The 18351-nt window shown below is 56.4% G+C and overlaps 8 protein-coding genes across 8 annotated transcripts, besides 1 other annotated feature; 5 read left to right on the top strand and 3 right to left on the bottom strand.

The window, feature by feature from the left end:
• Positions 1-295: 295 nt before the first annotated feature.
• CYME_CMK285C (eukaryotic translation initiation factor eIF-3 subunit B) lies at positions 296-2653 on the top strand (the record flags this gene model as incomplete). The annotated part of the gene is made up of 1 exon (XM_005536604.1): positions 296-2653. One exon carries the CDS (start codon positions 296-298, stop codon positions 2651-2653), a length of 2358 nt encoding a protein of 785 aa, XP_005536661.1.
• A 454-nt stretch (positions 2654-3107) lies between these two features.
• On the bottom strand, positions 3108-4766 carry CYME_CMK284C (DNA primase, large subunit; the record flags this gene model as incomplete). Its single annotated transcript, XM_005536603.1, has 1 exon — positions 3108-4766. One exon carries the CDS (start codon positions 4764-4766, stop codon positions 3108-3110), a length of 1659 nt encoding a protein of 552 aa, XP_005536660.1.
• Positions 4767-5331: 565 nt separating this feature from the next.
• CYME_CMK283C (hypothetical protein) lies at positions 5332-5940 on the top strand (the record flags this gene model as incomplete). The annotated part of the gene is made up of 1 exon (XM_005536602.1): positions 5332-5940. One exon carries the CDS (start codon positions 5332-5334, stop codon positions 5938-5940), a length of 609 nt encoding a protein of 202 aa, XP_005536659.1.
• A 206-nt stretch (positions 5941-6146) lies between these two features.
• CYME_CMK282C (hypothetical protein) lies at positions 6147-6908 on the bottom strand (the record flags this gene model as incomplete). The annotated part of the gene is made up of 1 exon (XM_005536601.1): positions 6147-6908. One exon carries the CDS (start codon positions 6906-6908, stop codon positions 6147-6149), a length of 762 nt encoding a protein of 253 aa, XP_005536658.1.
• Positions 6743-9344: a sequence feature (possible transcribed region).
• Positions 7426-8988, top strand: CYME_CMK280C (MYB-related protein; the record flags this gene model as incomplete). The annotated part of the gene is made up of 1 exon (XM_005536600.1): positions 7426-8988. The coding sequence occupies one exon, from the start codon at positions 7426-7428 to the stop codon at positions 8986-8988; it is 1563 nt and encodes a 520-aa protein (XP_005536657.1).
• Positions 9345-11958: 2614 nt separating the features above from the next.
• Positions 11959-13581, top strand: CYME_CMK279C (hypothetical protein; the record flags this gene model as incomplete). The annotated part of the gene is made up of 1 exon (XM_005536599.1): positions 11959-13581. The coding sequence occupies one exon, from the start codon at positions 11959-11961 to the stop codon at positions 13579-13581; it is 1623 nt and encodes a 540-aa protein (XP_005536656.1).
• Positions 13582-15471: 1890 nt separating this feature from the next.
• CYME_CMK278C (probable protein disulfide isomerase) lies at positions 15472-16308 on the bottom strand (the record flags this gene model as incomplete). The annotated part of the gene is made up of 1 exon (XM_005536598.1): positions 15472-16308. The coding sequence occupies one exon, from the start codon at positions 16306-16308 to the stop codon at positions 15472-15474; it is 837 nt and encodes a 278-aa protein (XP_005536655.1).
• Positions 16309-16961: 653 nt separating this feature from the next.
• CYME_CMK277C (hypothetical protein) lies at positions 16962-17783 on the top strand (the record flags this gene model as incomplete). Its single annotated transcript, XM_005536597.1, has 1 exon — positions 16962-17783. The coding sequence occupies one exon, from the start codon at positions 16962-16964 to the stop codon at positions 17781-17783; it is 822 nt and encodes a 273-aa protein (XP_005536654.1).
• Positions 17784-18351: the final 568 nt, after the last annotated feature.

The following is an 18351-nucleotide window of genomic DNA, read 5'->3' as shown; positions in this document are numbered from 1 at the left end:
TGCGTTGTTTTCGGCTGGCAATGCGGGTTTGTGCTTGACACCCACCATAGTGGGTAACTGCAGAAAGCGCACTGTGCCCGTGTGCGTATCCGTTTCGCTGGACCTCATACCTGGAAGGTGTCGAGGTGTTCGATACCATCGTCCTCGGCGACTTGCTAGCCACGCGATGCCGTCGCCGCGCGCGCGCGCGGACGTCAGACGCTGCAGTCGTGCAGGTCGAGGTTTTCGTGCTCGCAGGGCCTCTACGAACCCCCGCCGCCTACGAAGACACCGTGTTCGTTGCTGGGGTTAGGCCATGACGCGCGCTGCTTCATCAGGCGCGGATACCTGGAAAACATCCAAAGTTAATGCAAAGCAAGCGCTCGTAGACAGAGCGGTCAATGACGCCCTGGCTTCAACGCTTGTCGTCGAAAACGTTCCCGTGATCCCGGAAAGCAAACACGCGAAACTCGTGAACGTGATTCAAAAGATCTTTTCCCCGTTGGGTGTGATCAAGTATCTTGAAATTCCGCCGACCGGGGGTTATGGGATCGTGGAATATGCTACTGCAGAAGAGGCAGAGCGGGCTCGGAAGCAGACGGACGGTTTTCAGCTCGATAAAGCGCACCGCTTTCAAGTGAGTCTTCTTAGCGATGTGGAGCGGTTGCGTCAGCTGCCTCCGGATGCTTCTTTTGAGCCACCAGCAGAGCTGCTTGCGGAGCTGAGTGACGAGACCGCGCGACACATGGAAACTCGGCCGAACTTGCTATCACACTTGGCGGATCCACGCGGGCGCGATCAGTTCGTCGTCTGCACGGGCGTCGACACTGCCGTGTACTGGGTTGACCCACTGTTGCCTCCGGAACTTGAGCACGAGCGAGCAAACTGGACAGAGTCTGACGTAGCCTGGTCTCCGCAGGGCCTCTATTTGGCGACTTTTCATCGGCAGGGCATTGCCCTCTGGGGCGGCAGCGAGTTCCAGAAGATCGTACGCTTCGAGCATCCACAACCCCGTCTGATACATTTCTCTGGAAACGAGCGGTATCTAGTTACGTTTAATGCCCCGGACTCGCCAGAGCCCTTGGTCGTGTGGGAAACCGGCACTGGTCGCCGCCTAAAGGTTTTCGAGTCGCCCCTGCGTCTGCCGCCGCGCCTCTTGGAGCGTCTCTGGAGCGATGTTCTTGAGGAACGGGCACGAGCGGATGCAGCGAACCCAATGCTCGCGTCCATGCAGTCCGCGGAGTGGAAGCGTATGGAAACAGAACGGGAACGTGGGATGCCGCCTCCAGATATTGGGCGCTTCCCGTGGCCCCTCGTGCAGTTCTCCGCTGACGAGACAATGATGGCGCGACTCGGAGAGGACTGCATTCACGTGTTTGAGATGTTGCCTGATCGGATTGAGCTACTCGATCATCGTCCGGTGAGCGTTCCGGCTGCGCTCGGGTTTGCGTGGTCACCCACCACGCCGAACCTCCTGGCCATCTGGACGCCCGAGGAGGGCCAGTCGCCCGCACGCGTCTTGCTGCTGGAGATGCCAAGCCGCCGCGAACTGCGACAGAAAGCCCTGTACTCGGTCGCGAATATCGAACTCATCTGGCACCCGCAGGGCAAGTACCTCGCCTGCAGAGTCGAGCGGTATACACGCAGCAGAAAAGGTCGATTCACAAACTTTGAAATATTCCGTGTGAATGAAAAAGACGTACCAGTGGAGACGCTTGAGTTCTCCGAACGCGATAAGGTACTAGCGTTTGCGTGGGAACCCAAAAGCGACCGATTCGCGATTCTGCATCAGCAACATTTGCCACCGAATACAGCAGCAGCAGCAGCAGCAGCAGCAACGACGACGACGCCATTGGGCGGGCTCGGAACCGCTGCTGGAGGCGTTGCCGGTGCCATGGGCCTGGCAAGCGGCTCGACGCGCCCCATGGTGACTTTCTACGAGGTCCAGAAGGATACCGTACGGACCCTGTTCAGGCTCGAACGGAAGCAGTGCAATCGAATCTGCTGGTCACCGACAGGTATGGGGCATGTTCTGCTGGCAGGCCTCGGCAGCATGGGAGGCGTCCTCGAGTGGTGGAATGTTGCCGACCATGAGCTCATGGGCGTTGATGAACACTTTGCCTGCTCCGACATCTGCTGGGATCCGAGTGGCCGCTTCGTGTGCACCTGGGTGAATGCGAGCGCTTCCCGTATTGAGCATGGATATCAACTCTGGACGTTTTACGGGCGGAAACTTGGTGCGCCCCATTTTATGGAGAACCTTTTTGAGTTTTCCTGGCGCCCGCGCCCCGCCAAGTGGTTCCTATCTGAGCAGGAGGAGCGGGAAGTACGCAAGAATCTGAAACAGTACCGTGCCAAGTACGAAGCCGAGGATACAGCGATGCGCGCCCATCGACGTCGTGACATTCGAGTTGCCCGCCGGGACGCGCTCGCGGAATGGCAGAAACTTGTGGAACGCAACCGTGCGCGGTATCGAGCGGAGACAGAAAAACGTGCAGCGCTATGGAAGCATATCCCCGGGGGCGAGCGCCATATCACCGATGCGCTCGCAGCGGATGCGGAAGGCGCTGCTCCCGGTGACGACGAAGTCCTCGAAGAATGGGTCGAACAAGTCCTTGAGGTCGAAGAAAAGGTGCTCGAAAAATATTTGGACGAGAACGACGAGCGGGACTGAACGTGAGCATCGTTGGCCTGGGATTCAGCGACCTACATTGGCGCGTGCTCAGCTATATAGTGGACCGCGACGCGAACAAGCCGTCTGAGGATGCCGTTGCAGCTGAGGCGGTGTCTCTAGGACTGCATATGCCGGACACACGAGCTGATGAGAACGCGAGTGCCACCTGCTGTCCGCGCGGTTTGGTTGGATGCGCTCCGATGGGGTCCCGATTTCCCGAGAGCGTCTGGACGAGTCATACAGGGACCGTGCTGCCTGCTGGCGCGGCAACACGCTTTAGACGCGACGTGTTGCGGCTGAGCGCGTAGCAAGACTTGCGCTCGAATGCAATGGAAACGAGTACTGGCGATAACCCGCTCGCGATTTCGTGTTCGTACCGACCACTCGGTCGGGAGCAGGGATCAATGCGTACTTGAAACGAGCGCCGGCAATCATGCGCCCGCGATATCGTATCCTAATGAGCAACGCCGTCGAGAGCAGTGCTCTGTGGTGTCCCCGGCTCCATGTGTCTAGCCAGACGCATTTGCGCAAAGTATTCATTCGGATGCTCGACAAGTCGCAGAGAGGCTATCGATAGTCGCTGCGAATCGCCGTAAACCCGTGTCAGTGTCTCCGATGGAGCAGCAGTGCCGGCCTCATGCTGCTGCTGCTGCTGCTGCTCCTCCTCCTCCTCAAACCGGTTACCGCGATGCTGCAGCCCGGATCGTAAGCAGCCCGCGCACGCACGCTGTGGCTGTCCAGCTGCAGCATACCGAGTTATTTCCTCAATGTCCATGGGATCTGTGATCCGTAAGTGCGTTCGCACGGCTTGTTCAAGCGCTGGCTGGGCGAGCTCTTGAAAAGGACATCCGTGGTGCTCACCTGCCCCCGGGCGCATGTCTAGTATGCGCGCACAACTAAAGGCTGGACAATTTTTCCGTTTGCCCTCGAGGCCGTAATTATAGCGAATGCCGTACGCGTACTCGCGTTCAAATTCATGATTCGCGATAGGTCGTCCATTACTGTTGACGCGAAGAGCGTCTCGCCAGAACTGGAGCGAGTCGGATAGCGTGAATCCAGCCTCTTTGAGAAAGAGACCGAGCTGGAGGCGCCCTCCGTGCCGCAGATGTCCGCATTGTCGTAAGCGCTCCAGCAGCAGTCGCATACACAGCGGCATATCCGGAATGGCGGTATCGAGCTCCGTCAAATGCAACTCGGTACCCAGTGGTCGATCGATGCCGTGCAAGCGTCCAGTGCCGCGTATTCGGGTTCGCTTCCAAGCACTGTGTTGTTCTCGCAGGTAGAGCAGAATCGGGGTCAGGCGCTCACGGAGACGGGTTGCTTTGGGCGCCACCGCGAAGTGCTGCTCCGCGGTTGCGGTACCTCGGCGCAGGAATATTTCATACCACCCGAGGACGAGTTCATTTACGGCTAATGCCGGTACCCAGGCGTAGCCGGCTTGTAGCCAGAGTTGTCGGTGACGTACCCATTGCAAGACGAGCTCGAACGGCACGCGAAACATGGGCAGACCCATGTTCTCCAGGTTACCAGTCCCAGTGTGTCCCAGGTTTTTGAGCTGTTCGTGGATCAACGGATAGCCATCGCCTCGCAACGTATCGTAGACTTCTTTCGGGGCCTTTTCGCCAGGTACCGCCTCCAAGAGCGGCCGCGGGGCAGCACGCAGCTCGGGTGGTGCCACCTGCTCGGCTAGCGCAACGAGGCTGTCGATGCTGCGCAAACTCAGGGCACGTCGTCGCAGTCGAAAGCGCAAAAGTTGCCGTTCCGCTTGGATCCACCAGTCTCGCGCGAACTCAAATGAACCGAGCGCCAGTCGCAGAATAAAGTGCGACCAAGCGTCGGCCTTTCCAGGGTACTCCTGCAGAAACCGGTAGGCAGGCGAGCGTAACATACGCTCGATTTGCGCCTCAGCCTCAGCCGGCTCCAACTCCGAGTCGCTCAGCTCTTGGAGAAGCGCGAGTCGCTGCAAACCCCAACCGAGAAGCTCACGCAAGGTGCAAGAACCCGCTGAACACGTGAGGTAAAGCGCGTGTTCGGTAGCGTTCGCAGCGCCTGCATCACCTGTACTTTGCAAGAAGACGAGGCCGCCAGAGGCTCTTCTGCTATGTAGCGCCATGCCTATTACAGGAACCCCCAGGCTTGCGGATCGACGCTAAGATTAAACTTGTCTTTGGTCAATCAAGTCTGGAAGAGCCGCTGCGAGCACCCTGTCCCCGTTTCTGTGTATGTATCTAGGTGGCTGTGCCCGAGAGAGACAGGAACCCAGGAGGCCGCGCTGGATCGCCCGATCGCCGATGGCGCCAGCTGTGCAGCCAGCATCGCGCCATCTGGTGTGTTTCGCGCCAAATCGACGCTCTCTGGGTTGTATCGATCGACGGGTGCGCGCACCACACGCGAATTCGATTGCATCCTGGATACGCAGGCAGTCGGGGAACGCGTCCATTGCTCCATGATCGATCTCAGACGAAATGGTCATTTCGTGTGTTCTGCCGTATTCACGCGCGTTTGCGCTGCGGGGTGTCGCGGGGGCTCGCTACTAGCCGGCGGACACGTACACCATGGACGAGGGGTGGTAGGGATCGCTCCCCTGGTGGTGCCTGCGTATCACAAGACTGGAAACGGGGGAACGTTTGTGGTGCAAACTCCGAGGGCGCGAAGGAATCGACTGCTGCACTGGGGCTATGTGCGCTGCGTCGTGGCAAGCGCTGCAGTGCGACTCGCGCGACTTCACCGCAACGCAGTTCTTGTTGGCTGAGGAAAAGCAGGACAAGACAGAGAGGCGCCCAATACCCGAAATTTGCCTCAGTTGCAGCGTTCCAACACCGTGTCGTTGCACGCAGTGGCCAACGGCTTTGCCGATTTATTGCTCAGCGGAGCTGCGACCGAGAGAGACCCAGCCTCGCGCCAGGTCAGCCATGCCTCCACGCAACGCCTATGAGTGTTTCACAAAGCTATCCGGTTTCCATGTCTCTTCCAGTGCGTCAACGGAACGACCAAAATTCAGTTCACAAGGAGGAATCGTGACTCGGGCTAACGGAAACGTGAAGACGCACCTCAAAGCACGGCGGTATGCTTCGGGTCGCTGGCTGGACGCGCGCCATCAGGCGATGCTGTATGTCGATCGATCAATCGATCGATCGATCGATACAACGCCATCCATATCGTACGACGCGTTCGCGTGGCAGTCCATCATTCGACCAACAACAGCTATCATCCATCATGACGTGCTGAGGCACGTACCGCAGTCGACCGGACCAGCTGGCGGCGGAACTGAGGTTTCGCTTCACTAACGCGAAATCGACCCAGTGTATTCACCCGGAACCGTGCGTCAAATCAGTGCTGCCGGGCATCTTCAGCTCGAGGACCCTGCTAATGACTGGTCACCTCGAATATGCCTCGCGATCGCCCTGGATCTCGATTGCATCGTGAATGGGAGTGCGTTGCGGATAGTGTGCGCCCGAGCTTTGTCTTGTTGCAGGGCGGGTTGCGTTTGCGCTTACGTCGACCACGCTCCACTGGCAGATGCTGGCAGAATGGTGCACAGGTAACGGCTTGCTTGGTTACGTCTCATGCTACGGGAGCTACTCAGCGCAGTAGCGTCCGCGCCTGCAAACCCACGAAATAGAGGTACGTGGTTTATGGCGACAATGGTATCCGTCGAAAGGTACCGATGCAGACACCCCGGGACAATGGGAATCCTGGGGAGAACCTCAGACCGAATGCCGCCCCCGGATTTGTAAGCAACGACGTTGCTTGTGCAGCACGTGACACGTCGTTTATCATTATCATCATCATCATCGTCGTCGTCGTCGTCGTCATCTCCGTCGGGATTCGTAGAGAGGCTTTCCAGACTGGGCCTCAGCCACAGCGCTGGGCGCACGGGCTGCTGCAAAGGCGCCGATGCAGCCATCCAGTGTCTGGTGCTGAACTCGTGCCCGTTATTGATTTTTGGCGAAAGCACACGACTGCAGATAGCTCTGAACCCCGATCCCAGTTCCATTAGCCGAAAGGGCAATCGGTTTTTGTTCGCCTCGTGGCGCTCTGCCTCGCCTGCGACGAATGTAATCGACGCGCCATACGGGCAGTTTACCACTACCGCCGTCAACGCCGAGCTACCAACGACGCTGTAACACCGCAGATGCGGTTTCACGCTAGAAGGGCGACTCAGTCGCACTTGGGGAGCAGCTCCTTTCGCACTGCACAAAAAACGCAACGCAGCCAGGCTGCACGGCCGGTTTTGGCGCTTTTGCGGCGGCATTCGCCCAAGGGCACGCACCTACGCATATGTTCTGCGGACGCTTGCTCTATCGATGTACCGCGCACGCACGTACACGCTTCCCGTAAGGCACTAGGTGAAACCGCGCATTGCTTTCTAAAGTTTGATCTGCGAAAGCCAACCCGAGGAAGCTCGCCATCGCGCAGGACACTACAGAAGCAGCACACAAACACCCTTGAGCGTGGTCTTTGAGTCCTATGAGCGGGCTCGCCTCATTGGGCATAAAGTAAGCGCAGCAAGGCCGTATACGGCGAAAGGCTGTACACCCATCCGCCCCGAGTGCACCGGCGAAGAGCCTGATCGCGCGCTGCAGCGCACCAATGCGTTACTTTTAGAAACGGGACATATCGGACAGGGATCGAGTCTGATTCATTTTCAAATTTCAAGGAGAAATTCGTTCAGCTGTCTGGGTCATGAGGCGCAGCGCTGTGCTCGGCGAGTGCTCGCCTCAAGTGACTCGTGCAAAGCGATTCGCTGTCCTTGAGTGGAGAAGCTGGGTATGGCTCGGACGAGGAACCAGGCACAAAGCGAGTTCTCTTCTGAACAGCGGACCTGTCTACCTTCGGACGACCGCGTGCTCGGCGGCCCGCCGACCGTCGACTCCGCAACGCCTACCTCTTCAGCGATGCGTGCAGCGTCCAGCAGGCAAGCAGGCAGCGTGTTCAACGCTGACTCGGAACGTCCGAGCAAGTCGGCGAACCGCTCACCGACGGTAACGAGTGCCGCGCTCGACACCGGTCAATACGGACAGACGAGCTGTCGTCGGGCGACGCGACCTACGGCGTCAACACAACTGGACTACGTGGACGAGTCCAAACTACCGCAAATACCACCCAGTGTGAATGGACGCGGACCGTGGCAACCATGTGAAGATGAGAGGCTCAAGGCCCTGGTGAATATGCTTGGCGTCGGTGCTTGGCCACGAATTGCGCAGTACATGGTCAATCGCTCCGGGAAACAATGTCGCGAACGGTATATCAACAACTTGGCTCCGGGAATCGTCAAAACCGAGTGGACGCGCAACGAGGAAATGCGTCTCGTGCAATTACAAGCGATCTATGGAAACCGCTGGTCGGTCATTGCGAAAGAGTTTCCCGGTCGAACAGATAATGCTGTCAAAAATAGGTTCAATAGTTACCTGAGGAGGCTGGAGTACCAAAAGCGCCAGCAAACAGAAGCCCTGAAGAAAGAACGACTTCGGCAAGAACGCGCGCGTATCACTGAGGAAATCAGTAAGCAAAATCCGTCGAAACGACGAGAAAAGCTCCCAGACGTACGCCCTGCCGCTTTGGCGATTCCGGTACCCGATGAGGACGCAGCCGCAGTGACCTCACCCCGCGGGATCGAATCCTTACCGCGGTCGTTTTCGGGAAATTTGCACATCCATGATGTTCGAACGACCTGTTCCAGGCCAGAACTCAAGCGCAGACGAAGCGGTGAGCGCTCCTCCACGAGCACATCGTTTAGTGCGCTGGGATCAGAGGCGCTCGCGCAGCCGCTGCTTGCATCCGGTGCTGAGACGACAGCTCGACTCCATCAAGACGTCGAATTGCCGCCCTATGAAACCGATATTGAACACCGTATTGAGGTGGCCTTTCTACGATCCTCACCTGACTCGTTTTTGTCGCATGAAAATGCGATCGGTGCCGAGCTCACATCTCCAGTCCTGAGCGATATCAAATCGGTGCTCTTTCCAGAGCAGACGGCATCTCCAGCCAGGTTTGACGCATTGCGCAATGTGCTTAGCGAGGAGGAGTGCTCTCTTCTCGATAAGTATGCAAACCTGAAATTTGCCGAGCAGCAGACGGGTACCTCGCGGGACGCTGTCCGCGAAGTAGGTTCTTCACGAGCTCCGAGTCTACTGCTCACGAAAGCGGAGAGCGCCAACACCGAAAGCCAGCCCGGTGACACGACAGCGACCTCGCCAGCGTACTACGACGCACTCATAACACCGGTGACCCTGCGACCCAACGTCCAAGTCTCGGAAAAGTTGCCCATTGGTTCTCATACATCCCGTAGCGAGTTGCTTGACGACCAGTTACGGTACTTGCTCAACGAATGAGCGCTCATGACCTGGTTCAACTCGGGTGTTTACAACGCGATCGTCTCACGACGGAGTGCAGCAGCCAGGTTCAGCGCAAAACCCGTGGGTCATCGCAGCCGGTGTTTGCGCTGACCTCGTCTTTGGAACAGTGGTCGGGCTTGCTAGAGGCGGTTGGTCGACGATTTCCGTATACTGCACTGCTTGCGGGAAATAATCTTCTACTCGAGGAAAACAGGCCCAGACAAACGTTGAAGACTCTCCCGCAACCGGTGGTTGCAGGACCCCAAGAGAGCGATTGCCTTATGGCTCGGTTCAAGTCCCCTGTCGAGTAAACTTGGGTTCTTCGGGTCACGAGGAAATCGCTCGAGCGCGACAACGCCAGCGATTGCAACTAGTCATTGCCAGTGCTGTGCTTTGCCAGCGAGCGGGCTATTCGCAGTTGAGCGAACGCCGCGCTGTTTTCTACGGCGTGTTCCCTGGAGGCGTTTTCCGGCGAAATCGTGTCTATATGAACAGCTGGAGCATTCCTTTCAGGTTACACAAGTCCGGAAAAACACCAGGAAGTTGATGTATTCTGGACGCTCTGGAGTGCAGCTCAGCTAGACAAGGATGGATACACAGATAGAGATGGATGCCATCATGCTGGGCGACTTTGCGAGTCTCAGCGCACACAACTTCTCTGGTGCTGTGAGTGCGATGGGCGCATGGCATTTCCTGACATGTGAGTGTGCGTCACTAAATGTATGGTTTGCATACGCAGCAATCAAAGATTGCAAAGCGCACCAGCTATTAGCACTGACCGTTTCAGAACACCATGGATGGGTCGAGGTGTCTTGCTCGGGCGTACGCGCTCGAGCATCGCAAATTCTTCCCAGAACAACGAAAACCAGCCTTTGCGGACTTTTTCTGGGACTGCTTCCGCCGCTTCCCTCTTATCTCCAGCTTGACACACACCTGGCTCTCCTTTCGCTCGAGCTCTATTGTTAGCAGTCAATGGATGTTGATGGCAGCGTTCAATTCCAGACAGCTGCGACCAGCTGTTCACGACGCAGTTCATGTACAGGTGCGCGTAGCGATGTACAGCTCGCTTGCTATTTTCATGTTGCTCGTATGTAGCCTCGGTGCGCCGGTCGCAATGGTAACACGTGCCTGTCGTTGGGCGTACCCGTCGGTCGAACTCGCCTGCTCCTGCTCCTGTTCCGAGAACCGTTCTAGGGCGCGTGAACGCTTGCAGGGTCGCTCGCTTCATGCCATGAACGGATACCGAAGGCTCGCCTCGATAACCGCTTCCTTTACGGCGCCCGGTGCCGTGTCCTCCGATCACGGGCTTCTTGTGGCACGCCGCTCCGCGAGTACGCTGTCCGCTCCACGCGCAAGCGCACGCTGCTCGGTTCGATAGAATATTTGTGGAACGCTGTGTTGTCGGTGATGAAACAAGTACCGAGAGGAAAACCCAGGTCGGCCATCAAGTCTGGAAACTTCGAACCGTTTACAGTTGCTTCGTGCGAGGCGTTAACGTACGCTCCGCTGCCAGCGATCGCTGCGATGACCCAAGAGCAGGTCCAAGGCACTTTGCCATGCGAAAAGAAGAAGCGGGAGGCTCTCGGAGCGTACGCCGCCAGAGATGTAATGATACTGTGGAATGCTCTGTCGTCGATGGCCGAGAAAAGCATGCAGGTTCGTCTCTTGAGCGGCATCGAGCATTTGACGTGACAAGCTCAATAACCGTGCTGCATGTGCATATGAAAATGTTCTTATGATACGACAGAGAGCTCTTGTCCCTGGACGATCCAGCGACGCCGATTGCCGCGCCCACGAGCTGCCATGCACCGGAAAATTGGAAAACTGGAAAAATGTATTCTTTGAGCATGCTGCTCGTAAAGAACAGTGACAAGTAGAAGCTTTTACCTATGAATGGGATCGCGGTACCGGTAATGTTACAAACTCCTGTTCGATGACCTTGTGAATCATCGTGATTCCATTAGCGTGATGAACTCCAGCGGCGGAGCGTCGAACCAGACACCCCGGAAACACGAGCGCCGACCCTAAAACCTCACATGCATCCGTATGCGCTTCTCACTGCACTTGGAATGCCGACGCCGTACGTCCATCAAAAATTCGGAACCAAATTGAAAGCCCAGAACCGCACAAGCAGTTCAGGGTTCCGTATGCATCTGACACGGGTCTAGCGGGCGCGCCACGGAAACCCCCGCTGGAATCGACGGATGGCCAGTCTGTGTCCACGATTCCGACAGAAATATACCAGCAATGGCTGTCCAATTCAAAGCCAAAGCACCGCCATCATCGACTGGTATACGAAGCACATACGTTAAAAAAATCCCGCGCACAGCGTACATTTGGAAGCGGTCGCCAGCAGCAGGTGCCGCACCGACACCGACACCGCACCATTGCAGTCATCTGGCAGCGTTCACGAAATCATGCGGGTACGATATGCGCTCGGATCGAGCGATTCTCGACCATAAAGTACCATTCCGCAGATGCAACGTGACTCCACCACGAGTCAAGCTGAATTGCTCATTCTGCACAGAAGGCTCGGTACCCACGCACGCTGTACCATCAGGGAGACGAGGCGCTTCACACTGCAGCGATCTACGGATAGCGGGCAGCCGACTGTTCGCTGCTTTTCATAACCTCCGTTCCCGAGGACAACTTTGCTCTGGATGAATCACGACACAGACATACCTGTCGAGGAACGAGCACCCCTTCCCCGATACCAAGCCACGCACGTGTATCCGAGCGTGGCCTGTGTGCAACGCCCCGAGCAGCATCCGTGCGGGGGGCGTGCCGGCCGACACGTCACAGGCGGCCGCCGCTGCAGCTGCCGAATCGGGCGCTGTGCCGCCGGCATTTCTCCCGCGACACGAGATCTTGTTTGCTGTCCCGAGTCGTGTTTGATTCTGGGGAGATAAGGCCAGCGCCTGGGTGAGTCGACAACTCTATTGTTTTTGTTTTGCGTTGGTGAGCTTCATGGATAGTGTCATACGTGCATCGACACCTGGTAACGCAACACCGACGGACGCAAGTCTGGTGTCCTTTTTTCACGAGTACCCACGCATCATCGGTGCGAGTAACGACTTTCAGGTAACCGTAGGATACTTTGCTGGGATTGGGTATACTGCGATACCTTATTTGGCTGTTGCGCTATTTTTCCTTATTGTTGGTGTAGTCTTCGTTTGTGTCCCTTGGCGTGTGTTGCTCTGCTTACCTCGACGACGGCCTCGTCCGCTGGTCTCCGCTCCCGAGCCCGCAACCTTCTTCTACGCGAAAAAGGTAGCGTCCGATGAGAAAAGTCCCGATCTTTTTTCTGAGGAAGACACGAGTACAGAACCATCAGCACCTGTACTAGACGAGGAAATATCAACGGTGGCAGCGGAGACAGCTCCTCCAGCTTCTAACGGTTGTCGGTTTCTCCCTCCGCCGCTGTGCGCCGTGTACCCGGTGAGCGCAACGATCGGACTCGTGCTCATGGCAGGTGCAGCTGCCGTTGCTCTTGCAGGTGTGATCGTCTCTCACCAGACCCTGGACGATACGCTCGGTGTGGTGCGCGGGGGATCCCACGCGGTACGCCTCGAGGGCCGTGCCGTTGTCTCCCTCTACACGAACGCTTCGGGGGAGCTTCAGAGCCTGGTGACGAGTTTGGAGTCGGTGGTGAGCTCGAGTTCGCTTTCGGGGCTGAACTTTAGCGATATACCAGCTCAGGCGAGGAGCATCTACCGCGACGTGGCGAACGTTCTGAACAGTCTCGACAGTGGCTTGGGATCGGTGAATCTCGCAGAATCGATCCACTTCGGTTTGATGTTGGCCTGTGCGATTGTGCTTTTGGTGTTGGCTTTCTTGACTGCTGCGGCATTCTACTTGTCAAACCGTTTTGCGATCCGGAGCGCTTCCGTGGAAACCGCACGAGTCCATTCGGATGACCCGGTTACACTGAATCAGAGAAGGTCTCGGTGGACGAAATGGTTCCTGCGAATCACGCTCCTGGCTCCAGTCTTGTTTGCAGCGCTTTCTTGGGTAGGTCTGGGCGCCTCTGTTGTCTACGGTGTGCTCAATGGGGACCTCTGCTCGGCCGCGAGTGCACGCCAGGTACAGTTGCTTCGCGGTGAGAACATTCATGGGGAAACTGGTGGTCCCGATCACATATCGTCTCACTCGCTAGACCATTTGATCTACTGTCCTGCTGTAACCAGCCTCACGCATGTCTTGGATGAACAACAGAGAGATCTGGACAAAGTCTCAACTGCGCTGGAGCCGCTGCTGCATCACAACATCACACTGCAGAATTACAAACAAGTTATTCAGGACTTTGAATCCACCGGAGGGTTCCGCGCGACGCTCCTCCACGGCGTTCTGACTGAGGGCGAACACATTCTTGACATGTTGAGCAACGGAACGCAAATTCTGGAGCAGTGGCGAGCCTGTGGACCCGTCCTGAACATTTTAGCGGATGCGCTGCAGGAGCAGTGTAACAGCGGAATTCAAGCGGCCCTGTTGGCTTTTATTGGTTTCATTCTTTGTGTTGTCTTTGGGTCGATTCTTCTGTTTTACATTGTCGGCTGCAGCAAAGCACAGAATCAGGCGCTTGGTCTCTGAGTAGGCAGACGCCTTTGCCCAGCAGCGTTTTGCACAGCTTCGGGTCGTTACGAAGACGCCACCGCTAAAAATGAAGTACGAGATGATGCTCCTTGGCTATCGCTTCTGTTCTTGCATCGATATGCCGGCAGCCAGTCGTGGTAGAGAACACCGTGCGGCGACGCGTCCCACAGATGTCAACGATCGTGACCAGGATCTTCCGATGACGACTTCGCCTCGCATGGAAGAGGAATGGCGTACACTTAGGTACGCTTGCGCCTGGCCGACGAGCATGTCAGCGCCCACTGCAACCAGTGCGTACCTGTCGGAGCCTCTGCACCCGCTTCAGATTGAAACGGAATCCATAAGTGCGCACTCTGTTCCAGCCTCTCGAGTTTTCGTCGACCGTCTCTTAAGATGTGGATCCTTTACATTCTAGTTACAGCAAAAAGGCATAACGGATGTATGTGTCGTTCTATGATTCAAGGTCGCTTTTTCGGGTGGCACCTTCAACGCATTGCTGCTCGAAACTCTTCTCGTCACCGGAATCAAGAGGATTCGTGACGTCCCTGAAGAGAGGCTTTGTAAAATAAACTATGCGACTATCCAAATCATATGTACATTTCTCCGGTTTTGTTAGTTCCTTTCATGTAACACACTCACTTCACTCATTCTCTTTTATCTGTCTTTCTGTTTGAAGGCAAATCGCGGGCAACACCAGTGGCGCCGTTGAATGACGATAAAGGTACTCTACGTCGTCGCATGATGATTGTTCATAAGCTGATGCCGAACCGTACCGGGACTTGGCATACCAAATAAGCGACTCCGTTCGAACCACAAATCCTCATACGATTGTCACCATGGACGAGACGGAATCCAACAGAAGCATCATATCCCACAAAACTTATGCATACCGAGGCTCATACGGCTTCCGCTTGTGTGAAAAACGGGTCGTGGGCTCGGACTTGATTCATCGAAGTGATCGCGTCGAGTAGAGCGTGGGTCACCGATTTGCCCGAAGACTACATAGAGGAATCGAGTCATCTCGACTTGTTCTCAAGCCGGGATGGTGCTTTTCCGGTACTTATTTCATCACGGGCAACATCTCGTGCCACAAATTCTTTATCGAATCGAACAGCGTACATGTATTTGTGCAGCAGACAGCGTCTGCACCGACGAGATCGCCCAGTAGATGCCCGCGACCGCAGAGCGTGCATGGGCGCTGCAACGGAAGAGGGCATCCAGTTGACCCATCTGCGCTGTTTAAGTACATGTACCGAGCCATTAAGCAAGTCTTCAAGCGCCACTGGGTGAAGCCTCGATGGGGAGCACGAGCAGGCCCGATCGACATTTACTCGTTCCTGAGCATGTCCAAGTGTCACCGCTGCAATGGGCGCACCGAGCCGGTGTTCACTCAAGATGAGAATGGCGGGCGAACCGCGGATCGCAGGTTTTGTATGTACAGGAAATACGTCAACGACAGCTCAAGGTTGTGAAATCGGAACTAGAACGCTGTCATCAATATCCTTCGAATGCTGAAAACGAAGCGAGAGAGACAGGAGACGCCAGTGCATTCCAATTCGGAGAGCAGCGAGTGTTCAAGGAACGAACTCCCAGAAAAAGTCCGCAGAGGCTGATGCTTCTGATCATTGGAAGAGACCAAAAACTGACCTTATTCGCCGGTGTCCGACACCCCAGTACCGTCTTATTCCGACAAGGGTATTCAATGTGCCTCGCTTTTCTGTAAATCATCCAGAAACTGAATCGTCCAGATTCCTGCATATGCCAAGCGCATCTGCTGGAGACTGTGCGATAACCTGGAGGCTGCAGAGCACTCGTACTCGCAAAGTGAAGCCTTCAGCCCGCGCAAGCGTGCAGGTACATACCGATACCATCGGTCAAATCGTCTGTTCATTGGGGTTTTTTCACGTGTCCGTTCATGGTGGCTGTCCGCGTGTATTGTCGCGGCATCCATGGTCGCCGACGACGCCAGTAAAGCAGGCTACCTGTTAGAGCGACCGCAAATACAGCCCAGAACTGCCAACGCGTCATCAGTGAGGAGAGCCCCGCTGCCGCCTGATACGGCGCCAAAACACCCGCAGAGGCCAGCCGTAGGATGGCGCCAAACGGATGACGCCACCCATCCAGACGCACCGCGTCTGGTATAGCGTCAATGGGCACCTGTTTGGCTACTCTATCCACAAAAGCCACGAGTGCATCCTGATCATGTGAGCCATTGTAGAACAGAACGACTGGTCGATTCGGATTATCCGGATTCGCCCTGAGCCCGTAAAACGAGGGAAATCCCCAGACCCCCAGGCGCAGCGCAAGGACCATTTCGCGATCTCCGTCGATTCTGGCGACCGGGATACACGGGTGTGTGGGCGGGTCCCGGCAACCCCCTGCTAACTGCTGTGAAATTCTGCGCAAAGTAGGTTCAAAGCGACGACAGTGCCCACACCATGGCGCGTACACCTGTAACAACATTGCAGGGTGGTCTGAAAGCAACTCTTTCACTTTTCGATCAAAGCTGTATCTGGTGAGCTCCAGAAGCGTGTCGTTCCTGGACAGCTCATGATCGGTGCCGAGGACGAGCGCTAGGTTTGAGCATTCGCTAAACAGGCTCAGTGCAAGAAAAATGCCCGCAAACTTGATCCACAATGCGCACGACTTGCGGTACACTGGCCGTAACGAACTCGACAAGCCCTGACCTCGAAACACCTTCGGATCGCTCACGGAAACTCGCATCGTTGTCGAACACCACGCTCCAGGATTGATTTTGTCTGGCTCGGATGCAACTTTTCCTGAAACCAGAGCGCGCCGAATCTATCAGGTAAAACACCTGAGCGCTGTCGACTACTCAGGACGGCGATGCTGCTCGTGGCTAGAGCCCGTACCAGTGTTTCGCGACCAGGCTGCCTCACACTCACACACACACGCAAAACAGTGCTAACAGAAGTTGTTCGCACAACAGAGATCTCTACCAACAGGCGACACCAGACGCGTTGTCCGCCCAAACCGCTGACACACTACAGCTGCTTGCCGAATGGTAAACGACAGGGCCGCCAACGCAAGAACACTGGCGCTATCCAATGCCGGCCGTCGTCTTGCGGGGCGAGCGCCCATCCCCGCATACGCCGTTTCGGCGTTGAGGCGCAAACGATCAGATAGATCCCTTTTTGTTCTAAGATGATTCATTCATACGCGCATGGACGTTGGATGCGCGTGCCTCCGCCTGCGCAAGCGACGCATCGCAACGCTTCGCTTCGCTTACGTGGCGCGTGCGCCGCTGCGGTGCCACAGGCGCAGCCCGGATGCGCGCGCTCCGCACGGCAGCGATAAAAGCACCGAAGAGGCGTACGCGCAGGTCTCCGTTGTATACCGGAGACAGCGTGCGAACCATGGACAAGTCCAGGAACAGTGAGAATGTTCGTATGGTGGGGTTGAGAGGCATCACTTCTGACGGGGCCGACGCTACGTCCGAACCTGGCTCCGGGGATCGAATAGCGACCCGAGAGGTGTGGCGGCCTGGGCTGGGTGCGCGCATCCACGACTATGTGAACATGGCACAAATCCCCATGCTTTTCCTGTTATCTGTTGCGAGCATGATTACGGACCGTGTGTGGGTGCATGCAACGCTCGTGGTCTACGCTGACTTGTACTTTTTGAGCGACACAATGTGGATTCTGTTTGCGCCCTACATCGTGAAACAACCGTGGGCCATTCTGGTGCATCACCTTGTGGCGATGGTGTTGCTCATGCAGCCGACAACGGCTCTTCTGCGACTGGCCAACCTTGTTGGAGAGTGTCGACGCGTGACCACGCGCTGCTTCGAGATCGGGGATCTGGCGTCCTTGGCGCTAGCTTTTACCGCCATAACCGCGGATATCCTTATTGTTGAATTGAATACGCTGTTTCTCCTACTGCGCCGAAACATTCGAGGCGGTTGGGTGTTTGAGGTTCTTTTTTATGCCAGCTGGCTCGGCATACGCATCGTTTGGTACCCCTATATCCTATTTTATAAGGTGCTCCCGCATCCAGCTGCCGCCTGGTCCACCAAGGTCTCCTTTGTCGTAGTGGTGGCCTTGCAGTTCTGGTGGACGCTCGCGTTTTTGAGCCCTTCGTATTGGAAACGTCAGCGTGGGAAATTTCGAGAGACCTCGCTCTCGAGACCAGCACCTGGGGGAGTCTACTCACCGACGGCACGGGACAAGTTTCTGTGAGCGTACTGATGCGTTTATTCGCCCGCGCCTAGGTTGCCGTAGAAACGTGCGTGCGGGACCTATAGGTGCGGCGGCCTGTACACCACCATGAGCAGCGGTGCCGACGCTCACGGCAGCTAAGCACGCCTACTGGGTTTTTGGTGGGAAGCCCTACGCCTTCGAGGCACGTGTATGCGCACTCGACTCGCACGCTGCAGCCGCAGCGTGTTTAGAGGTGCGACCCAGTGCATTCGGAATCCGCATGTCGAAGCGTGTGTGCGCGCTTGCTGCAGGTTTCGTGAAAAGGTATACGACCCGTGGTTTGGAATTCTATCTTTGATTGTATTTGTGGCTTCTCGGGTATCGCTATAGAGCTGTGCGACTTGCAAATTTTGGCGCGAGGACTCTGCAGCGTCATCTGATCAGCTTGTGCCGTGGTCAGCGCCAGAAGCCGCACCTTGCGCCCGGAAGATAGAATCCAGTAGCGCCCTGAACAAGTTTGCATTGACGCCGCCCTGCGGTTCTAGCTCGACGATACAGGGCGTTAGCTTCCGCAGAGGTGGTGCCAGCGACCATGGCAACGGATGCC

This window comes from Cyanidioschyzon merolae, chromosome 11 (genome assembly GCF_000091205.1).
Source record: "Cyanidioschyzon merolae strain 10D DNA, chromosome 11, complete genome".
Taxonomy (NCBI): domain Eukaryota; phylum Rhodophyta; class Bangiophyceae; order Cyanidiales; family Cyanidiaceae; genus Cyanidioschyzon; species Cyanidioschyzon merolae.
Note: the sequence above shows the minus strand (reverse complement) of the source record. Positions and strands in the feature narration are given on the sequence as shown.